Below are 10,188 nucleotides of genomic sequence, written 5' to 3'. Positions count from 1 at the left end.
ACAGAGATGAGGAGAAACTTCTGCACCCAGAGAGTGGTGGCTGTATGGAATGCTCTGCCCCAGAGGGCAGTGGAGGCCCAGTCTCTGGATTCATTTAAGAAAGAGTTGGATAGAGCTCTCAAGGATAGTGGAATCAAGGGTTATGGGGATAAGGCAGGAACAGGATACTGATTGAGGATGATCAGCCATGATCATATTGAATGGTGGTGCAGGCTCGAAGGGCAGAATGGCCTACTCCTGCACCTATTGTCTATTGTCTATTTTACTGATGATCAAAGTAGATTGATGGAGCAGTGATTGGCAGGATTGGATTTGTCCTGCTTTTTGCATACAGGACACACTTAAGCAACTTGCCACATTGTCACGTTGATATTCATGCTTTCATTCTACTGTAACAGCTTGGCTAGGGTACCAACATGTTTTGGAGCACAAGTCTTCAGTACTATTGCCTGGAATGCTGTCAGGGCCCACAGCCTTTGCAGAATGAAGTGCCTCTAACCATTTCTTGATATCACGTAGCATGAACCAAATTGTCTGAAAATTGTGATACTGTGACCGCACAAGTCCTGTATTGTAGTTTCATCAAGTTGACACCGTATTTTGAGGTTCATCTAGTGCTGTCCCTAGCAAGCCCTCCTGAACTGTTCATTGAACCAAGTTGATCCCATGGCTTGATGGTAATGGTAGAATGGAGAATATGCCAGGCGGTGAGGTTGCAGGTTGTGTTTGAATACAATTCAGCTTCTGCTCATGGCCCACAGTTCCTCTTGGATGCTTAGTCCTGGGTTTCTAGATCTGTTCCAAATTCAATGCATTCAGCATGTTGATAGTGCCTCAAAACACATTGGAGGATATCTTTCAGTGTAAAGACCAACATCATACCCATATGAACTGTGTAATGGTACTTACACTGTGAATAACAGGATTATATTTTTAACATGGAAGGATGTTGTGAAACTTGAAAGGTATCAGAAAAGATTTGCAAGGATATTGCTGGGGTAAGAGGATTTGAGCTATAAGGAGAAGCTGAACAGGCTGGGGCTGTTTTCCCTGGAGCATCAATGGCTGAGGGGTGACCTTATTGAGGTTTATAAGATCATGAGGGGCATGGGTAGAGTAAATAGCCAAAGTCTTTTCCCTGGGATGGGGGAGTCCAGAACTAGAGGGCATAGGTTTAGGGTGAGAGGAGAAAGATATAAAAGGGACCTAAGGGGCAATTTTTTCATGCAGAGGGTGGTGTTTGTATGGAATGAGCTGCCAGAGGAAGTGGTAGAGGCTGATAAAGTTACAACATTTAAAAGGCATTTGGATGGGTATATGAATAGGAAGGGTTTAGAGGGATATGGGCCAAGTGCTGGAAAATGGGACTAGATTAATTTAGAATATCTGGTCTGTATTGATGAATTGGACCGAAGGACCTGTTTCCGTGCTGTACATCTCTATGACTCTATGTGTTTTGAAATTTTTAATTTTTTATCGTATAGAAATTGATTTATTCTTTTTCATATTCAAATATTTTGCATAATAAACTTCTGTTTTATTGTTAAAACCAAATCTACAACCTTATGAGTTTATGTTTCAGCGAGAGACCACCTTATTAAAAATCCTATCATGCCAGATTTCAGGCTGGGATCTGTCTTGTCCAGTAAAGCCATCAGCCAGCATCATAACACAAGCAATAGCTATCTCCAACAGAAGTGTTTCTAACCTCCTTGACATTCAATGGCTTTATCATCATTGAATCTCCAGCCACTAATATTTAAAAGGTAAACATTGACCAAAAATTTAACTGTACCAGCCACAGCAATACCATGTCTACAACAGCAGGTCTGATTCTGGGAATTCTGCAGTGAGTAGCTCACTTCTTGACTGCCCAAATTGTGTTCTCCAATTATGAAGAACGAGTTTGGTGTGTAAGGGAATACTTGCCACATGTCTGAATGAATGCAGCTCCAAGCTTAATGCCATTCAGGATAAAGCAGCCTGCTTGGTCAGTATTCCATCCGCCACCCTCAACGTTCACCCCTGCCATCAGCTATGCTCAGTAGCAACAGGTTGTACCATCTACAAGATGTATTGCAGACATTCAAAGGGTCGTTTGACAGCACCTTCCAGACTCTTGACCAATACCATCTAGAAGGACAAGAGCAGCAGATACACAGGAATTACCACCTGCAATTTCCCCTCCAAGCCATTCACCACCCTGACTTGGAAATTTATCCCTGCATGTTCAGTGTTACTGGGTTACATTCGTGGAATTCCCTTCCTAACACCAGTATGGACTGCAGCTGTTCAAGAAGGCAGCTTACCAGCACCTTCCCCAAGACAATTGGAGATAGGTAATAAATACTGACCTAGCATTGACATTCACAATCTTAGATTTTTACTTCTAAATTAACTTTTGAATCTTGACTCTGGATCATGGGTGAAACTTCTCTTCAGAGACAATCCAAGCTGCCAAACAGATTCACTACATGAAAGGATGGTTAGAGGTGGACTGTCTCAAGGCATTTTAGAAGTATTTAGATGAACCACTGAAACACTAACCATCCAACACTGTCAGCCATAGGCTGGAAAATGGATTAGAAAGAATGGATGTTTGATGACACGATGGGCCAAAGGGCATCTTTCTGTGCTGTAATGGCTCTATGACACTTCAGTGTTGTGGACCTGAGAGACGTTGTCACGGGGAGATGGATGTTCCTCAGTTCATTCCTTCAATTGTTCAACATTCTGTAACAAAATGTCTTCTTGTCACTCTCACTCATGGTGACCAACTCTCTTTGCACTCCATCTGGGGGACTGATATGCCCTGCACTGTACCTCAAGGATTGTCTCTCCCTGTACTCTACCCAAGATACTCCTTCCTGTGTTCTGTATCCCAGGTATTGGGTGTCGTCTCACTCTACACAGAGATCAGCCCTATGGTCTTTTGGGATTATTGCAACTTTACCTTACTTCAGAGATTGCCTCTCCTCGCCCTCTACTCCAGGGACTGTCACTCCCATGCTGTATCCAGGACTGGCCTTCCATATAGTCCTATAGCTTCTTGCACTTCTCCTTAGCCGAGATGTTGCAGTGTCTGGCTGAGCTTTAGCTGCTCTGTGAATGGCTTGGATGCTTGTTTGCGACACAATGTGGGAAGAAATAAGGAATGAGATACAGGAATAGGTGATGAAGGCCTGATTGTTTGTTTTACAGGGTTTGCTGAACTTTGCATCCCCATCATTTCAAAAAGCTTTTTGAGTTTGCTGATACTGAGAGTGTTTTGCCCACGCATTCTAATTCCATTTTAGTCTTATCTCAACCTTCTCTTTTTCAGAATCCGATTGTAACACAGTTTTTCCCGACCCTGCTCCTGTGGACATTCTCTGTGCTCCTTCCATTCATTGTGTACTACTCTGCTATCTTTGAATCCCATTGGACGAGGTAAATGTGTGGCATTCACCTTTTCGATGTCTTGCCCATATGGAAACAGCTCTTTAAGTAAAATATATGTCTCTAATTTTCCAGCAAGAAGGTGAGGTTGACCTGATTGATTTTAAGATGATAGGAAGCAACTTTTAACATGAAAGATACTGGAAATTTGAAATGCTCTTCCCAAAAATGTTCTGGATGTTGTGCAGAGGTTGTAGGTTCTAAGGTTGAGATGCATTTTGGTTGAGTATCAGGTGGGTGTTGAGAATGATGCCATGAACTAATTGAATGGCAGAACGGACTGGAGGAACTACATTACTTATCGATATTAATATCGATATTAATTAAGTCAATGAAGGTAAGCATGCCGGTACAGCAGGTAGTGAAGAAGGCTAATAGCATGCTGGCCTTCATAACAAGAGGGATTGAGTATAGAAGCAAAGAGGTTCTTCTGCAGCTGTACAGGGCCCTGGTGAGACCACACCTGGAGTACTGTGTGCAGTTCTGGTCTCCAAATTTGAGGAAAGACATTCTGGCTATTGAGGGAGTGCAGCGTAGGTTCACGAGGTCAAATCCTGGAATGGTCCTGGATTGGACACTCTGGAGACAGGAAGCATGTTTCCGCTGATGGGTGAGTGCTGAACCAGAGGACACAGCATAAAAATATGGGGAAGACCATTTAGGACAGAGATGAGGAGAAACTTCTTCATCCAGAGAGTGGTGGGTGTGTGGAATGCTCTGCCCCAGAGAGCAGTGGAGGCCCAGTCTCTGGATTCGTTTAAGAAAGAGTTGGATAGAGCTCTCAAGGATTGTGGAATCAAGGGTTATGGAGATAAGGCAGGAACAGGATACTGATTGAGCATGATCAGCCATGATCATATTGAATGGCGGTGCAGGCTCGAAGGGTAGAATGGCCCAATCCTGCACCTATTGTCTATTGTCTATTACATTTAAAGTTGTGATCAATTTTTGTAAATCCTGTCGCAGCCTTTACAATTCTGCAGCTTGCTCACCATCAACTGTGATCCCACTCCAATTCCCTTTGCAGCATTGTTTAATGAACAGTCTTTGGGGCAGGTCAGAGGTGCTCTCCTTAAATCTTTATATTTGAAAGAGTTTCTCAGAGCCCTTCTCTTAAAAGACTCAGTGCTTCCTCCTTCCTCACGACACAGGAGAAAATCCAGAGTAGTGTTTAGAAAGCTGAAACCTGACAAGCCCTTGAGGAATATAAAGGAAGCAACAAAGAGCTGAAACAAGGAATTACGAGGGCTGAAAGGGACCATGAAATGTCCTTGACAAATAGGATTACAGAGAACCCCAAGGCATCTTATACGTATATTAGGACAAAGAGGGGAGCTTGGGAAAGGGTAGGAGAGAGTATACACATGGAGCCAGAGGAAATGGGTGAGGTCCTTAATGATTACTTTGCATTGGCATTCACCAAGGTGAAGGACATGATGATGGTAAGATTAAGGAGAGGTATCGTGATATTCTCGGGTATGTCGATATTCAGAAGGAGGTGGTGTTGAGTGTCTTGAAAAACATGTAGGTAGTAAGACCCCAGGATCTGATGGGACCTATCCCAGGATATTGAGGGAGGCAAGGGAGGAGATTGCTAGGGCCTTGACAGAGATCTTTGTATCCTCTTTAGCCACAACCAAGATCCCAGAAGACAGGAGAATATCCAGTATTGTTCCTTTGTTTAAGAAGGACAGGCCAATGAACCTTACATCAGTGATAAGGAAATTATTGGAGAATATTGTTAGGGACAGGATTTACTTGAATTGGAAGAGAATGGATTTTTTTAGAGGTGGTCAACATGGCTATGTGCAGGGGAGGTCTTGTCTCACAAATTTGATTTTTTTGAGGAGGTAACAAAGCTGATTAATGAGGGTAGCATGTTATCTATCAGGACTTTACTAAAACATTTGATTAGCTCCCTCATGGTAGCCTGGTCCAGATGGTTAAATCAAATGGGATCCACGCTCAGTTGAATACAAAATTAGATTGATCACAGCAGACAGTGGATAATCGTGGAGGGATGTTTATCTGACTGGAGATCATTGACCAGTGGCATTCTGCAGGGATCAGTGTTGGGACCTCTGTTGTTTGCAATATACATATGAATGATTTGGATGAAAATAAGTGGTTGATGTAGAAGATCTAATGAGCAAGATTGTAGATGGCATGAAAATTGGTGAACTTGTGGAAAATGAGAAAGTTGTCAAAAGATACAGCAGGATATAGATCAGTTGGAAAGTTGGCAGAGATGAGGTGATAATGCATTTTGGGAAAGTCAAATGCAAGAAGAAAGTATACAATAAATGCAATACCATTACGAGCATTTACTATACAGAGAAATCTTGGGTGTGTTACAACGCAGGGTAAACCCTCCTGCTTAATATAAACTAGCAACACAAAAAAGATTTATCCCTTGCAATAATTTGTGAAAATTGCAGAGGCCAAGAACTAGTTAAAGTAAAAGTAACAATTTTATTTCTTCAAGTATAACAGGGAATAATTATGAAGGGCTTTTGCCCGAAATGTCAATTTTACTGCTCCTTGGATGCTGCCTGAACTGCTGTGCTTTTCCAGCACCACTCTCATCTAAACCCCAATAATTAACTGAGAACTATTTACTACTCCTTCCTCTAACCTATGTTTTACCTTCCCCTTCTATAATACTAGTTTGATTAACCCCCCCCCCCGATTAAAATATACCAAAATTCAACTTTGCAAAACACCAGCCAGACATCCAATCTTGTTTTCTTCTTCTTAGGGATTTCTGTTTCACAGGTTACTGATCGACAAAGGTACCTTTAAGAGAGCTGTTGTGTGGGCAGTCTGCATTTGTCGTTGGCTTGTGTTCAATTCTCCCTGGTCTTATACCCCCAAAGCATTGGATTGTGACATTGACTTTTAAGATTATCAATATACTAAATTCAAACTTGATTGGAGTTTGGTATTTTTCAGGATATAATTTAAACTGATTGGCCTAATTTGAATCTGTTTTGTTGTTTCCAGGCAACCCAGCAAATCTATCTTTCGACCAAGTATTACATTGTTACCTTATTCAGAACACTTGGTGCTGTCAGGTAGTTCTGCTAGCTTTTAACTCTCTTAAAGGTACAGTACACCCACATCTTCATAACAGGGTGCAAGTCCACTGCTCCCTGAAAGGGGCAACACAGATGGATAAGGTGGTGAAGAAGGCATATGGCATTCTTACCTTCGTGTGTCCGGGAATTGATTATAAAAGTTGGTAAGTCATGTTGTAGCTATATAAACTTCTGTCCGGCCACATTTAGAGTATTGTATGCAGTTGTGGTCACCACATGATAGGAGAGATGTGAAGGCTTTGGAGAGGATACAAAAGAGGTTTACCAGGTGATCACCTGGATTGGAGTGTATCAGCATTAAGAAGAGGTTGGACAACTTGGATTGCTATCGCTAGAGTGTTGGAGGCTGAGGAGTGACCTGATAGAAGTGTAATTGTGAGAGGCAGGGATAGGCTGAATAGTCTGAGCCTATATCCCAGAGTGGAAATGTCGAATACTAGGGAGGATAGATTTGAAATGAGACGAGAAATGTTTAATGGAGATGGGAAAGGCAAGTTTTTTTTAACACAGAGGATGGTAGGTATCTGGAATGGTACAGCAGAAATGATAGTAACATTTAAGATGCATTTAGACAGACACATGAACAGGCAGTGAATTGATGGATACGGACCATGTGCAGCAGATGGGATTACTTTTGAATGGTATCATGGTTGGCACGGACTTGGTGAGATGAAGGGCCTGATTCTGTACTGTGCAGCTCTTTGTTCTATGCTCTGAAAATGTTTAAGTGCCATTGTGTGGAGCTCCTAAACATTACTTTCATTAAAGGCTGAACATTGTATTCACAATCTTGTTTTTGTTGAACCAGGTCAACTGAGAATCAAGTGACAATGCACAAGTGTTATTTCTTCCTGGTCTTTATGGTGATCATTCTGCCATCGCTTGGCCTGACCAGGTACTGACTCCATAATCAGGTCCCAACCATCTACAAAGGGCAAACCACCCACAGTCATTGGGGCAGATATCCCCTACTGCTCTGCTCAGCTCCTCACTCACTGGGGGCAGTGACACCCCCCTCACCAACTCATCAGGGGCCAGTGACCCACCCACTCACCACTGGGGCAGTGACCTCCCTCACTCACCAGGAGGCAGTGACCTCCCCCTCACACTGGGGAGCAGTGACCCTCCCTCACACACTGGGGGGCAGTGAGCATTCCTCACACACCGGGGGGCAGTGACCTCCCTCACATACCAGGGGCAGTGAGCCCCCCCACACACTGAGGAATGGTAACTGCCCGCCAGTGTGTGAGGGATGGTCACTGCCCCCCAGTGTGTAGCCCCCCCACACACTGGGGGGCAGTGACCCCCCCCCCTCACAGACTGGAGGGCAGTGACCCTCCCTCACACACTGGCGGGCAGTGACCATCCCTCACACACCGGGGGGCAGTGACCTCCCTCACATACTGGGGGCAGTGACAGCCCCCTCACTCACTAGGGGTGGGGGGCGGGCAGTGACCCACCCCCCTCACTCACCGGGGGACCGGGGGGCAATGACCCACCCCCCTCACTCACTGGGGGGCAGTGACTCCCCCCCCTCACTCACTGGGGGGCAGTGACCATCCCTCACTCACTGGGGGGGCAGTGACCCTCCCTCACTCACTGGGGGGCAGTGACCATCCCTCACTCACTGGGGGGCTGTGACCACCACCCCTCACTCACTGGCAGACAGTGATCCTCCCTCACACACTGGGGGGCAGTGACCCTCCCTCACACACTGGGGGGCAGTGACCCTCCCTCACACACTGGGGGGCAGTGACCCTCCCACATTCACTGGGGGGCAGTGACCCTCCCCTCACTTACCGAGGCCAGTAAACACCCCCCCCTCCCAACTCACTGGGGACAGTGTGCCCCTTCCTCAGTGTGGTCAGTTACCCGTCCCCACCCCTCACGTTGCTTATTTGCTGATATCAGGGATTCTTTCCTCCAGCACCTCAATCCTGACTTTAACATTTTCTGATCTTGTGTCTTTCAGTCTTGATGTCTTTTTCCGCTGGCTATTCGACATACATTTTCTAGATGAGGCAGATATCAAATTCCAGTGAGTATTTCTGACCTAAACTGCATCGATATTCTCTGGAGTTTGTAAGATTGAAAAGCAATTTCCTTGAACCTTATGACATCCATGAAGAGACTTCTTGACAGGATAAATGCTGAGAGATTGGCTGGTGAACCCAGAGCACAGGAGCACAGTTTCAAAATAAGAGCTCGATCATTTAGGACTCAAATAATTGTGAATCTTTGGAATTCTATACCCCAGATGATTCTGGATGCTCCACCATTTTTACAGCGGGGATAGGCACAGATTTTTGATCTCATGGAATCAAGAGGTCTGGGGAATGGTTAATCCCAAGGTCGGCTCTGATTGTATTGAGTAATGGGGCAGGTTTGATGAGATGGATGGTATGCTCCTGCTACTGTGTTTTTATGAACTGTGATTGTCTGAACCACTCCAGCCAAAGTGCAGGAGAGATAGAAATTCTGTGGCAGGTAACTCCCCTCAGATTTCCCCAAACTTGTTCCTTGTTCAAAGTTTTAAATAGGAGGGAGTTTATATACAGGTAGTTCTTCTACAAAGCGACAGATACATTCTTGTGCAATCCTGTATTATTGAAAAATTGTGATTTTGAAACAGCACTTAAAGTGTAGGCGATGTAATTGCGTTACATCCAACACATATTTTAAAAGTTTGTGCTTTAGAAACAGTGTTCCTAATGCATCAATCACATTATTGCAAATTCGCATTAACGAAACACGTGTTACAGCAAAATGAACTGTTCCTTACAGACTGTAGTTGTTGGTGAATGCTTCCAACTTCTCAATAGTATTCAGAGATGGACAATAAATACTGGCCTTGCTAGTGATGCCCATATTCCATAAATTAATCAAAAAAAAACTTAATGAGGATTCAGACTCAATGTTGAGGACTCCGAGGGCTATTTCCTTCTATTTACACCCCTGTGCCGATGGCTCAGCTAGGTCTGCCTTACTGGTACATCTGCTCCCAGGAGGACCAGTTCCAATACCGAACAATCCAGATGGCCTCCTTCTTCAAAGATCGCAATTTCCCCCTGACGTGATTGACGATGCTCTCCACCGCATCTCCTCCACTTCCCGCTCCTCTGCCCTTGAGCCCCGCCTCTCCAATCACCACCAGGATAGAACCCCACTGGTCCTCACCTACCACCCCATTAACCTCCATGTACAGCGTATCATCCGTCGTCATTTCCGCCACCTCCAATAGGATCCCACCACCAGGGATATATTTCCCTCCCCTCCCCTATCAGCGTTCCAAAAAGACCACTCCCTCCGTGACTCCCTCGTCAGGTCCACACCCCCCACCAACCCAACCTCCACTCCCGGCACCTTCCCCTGCAACTGCAAGAAATACAAAACTTGCGCCCACACCTCCCCCCTTACTTCCCTCCAAGGCCCCAAGGGATACTTCCATATCCGCCACAAATTCACCTGCACCTCCACACACATCATCTATTGCAACCGCAGCAGCCGATGTGGCCTCCTCTATATTGGGGAGACAGGCCACCTACTTGCGGAACATTTCAGAGAACACTTCTGGGACACCCGGACCAACCAAGCCAACCACCCGTAGCCCAACACTTTAACTCCCCCTCCCACTCCACCAAGGACATACAGG

At 45.0% G+C, this 10,188-nt stretch overlaps 1 protein-coding gene across 4 annotated transcripts in view; it reads left to right on the top strand.

Annotated features, from left to right (window-relative positions):
• Window positions 1-10,188, top strand: part of tmem63c (transmembrane protein 63C) — a 312,913-nt gene that overhangs the window by 196,530 nt on the left and 106,195 nt on the right. For all 4 annotated transcript variants that reach the window (XM_043701473.1, XM_043701472.1, XM_043701470.1 and 1 more), the window contains 3 exons: window positions 3,323-3,429; window positions 7,345-7,431; window positions 8,509-8,574. In XM_043701473.1, the coding sequence (XP_043557408.1) occupies window positions 3,323-3,429; window positions 7,345-7,431; window positions 8,509-8,574 (260 nt within the window). The remainder of the gene's footprint in view (window positions 1-3,322; window positions 3,430-7,344; window positions 7,432-8,508; window positions 8,575-10,188) is intronic.

This window comes from Chiloscyllium plagiosum, chromosome 12 (genome assembly GCF_004010195.1).
Source record: "Chiloscyllium plagiosum isolate BGI_BamShark_2017 chromosome 12, ASM401019v2, whole genome shotgun sequence".
In the NCBI taxonomy this organism is placed as follows: Eukaryota; Metazoa; Chordata; class Chondrichthyes; order Orectolobiformes; family Hemiscylliidae; genus Chiloscyllium; species Chiloscyllium plagiosum.
Note: the sequence above shows the minus strand (reverse complement) of the source record. Positions and strands in the feature narration are given on the sequence as shown.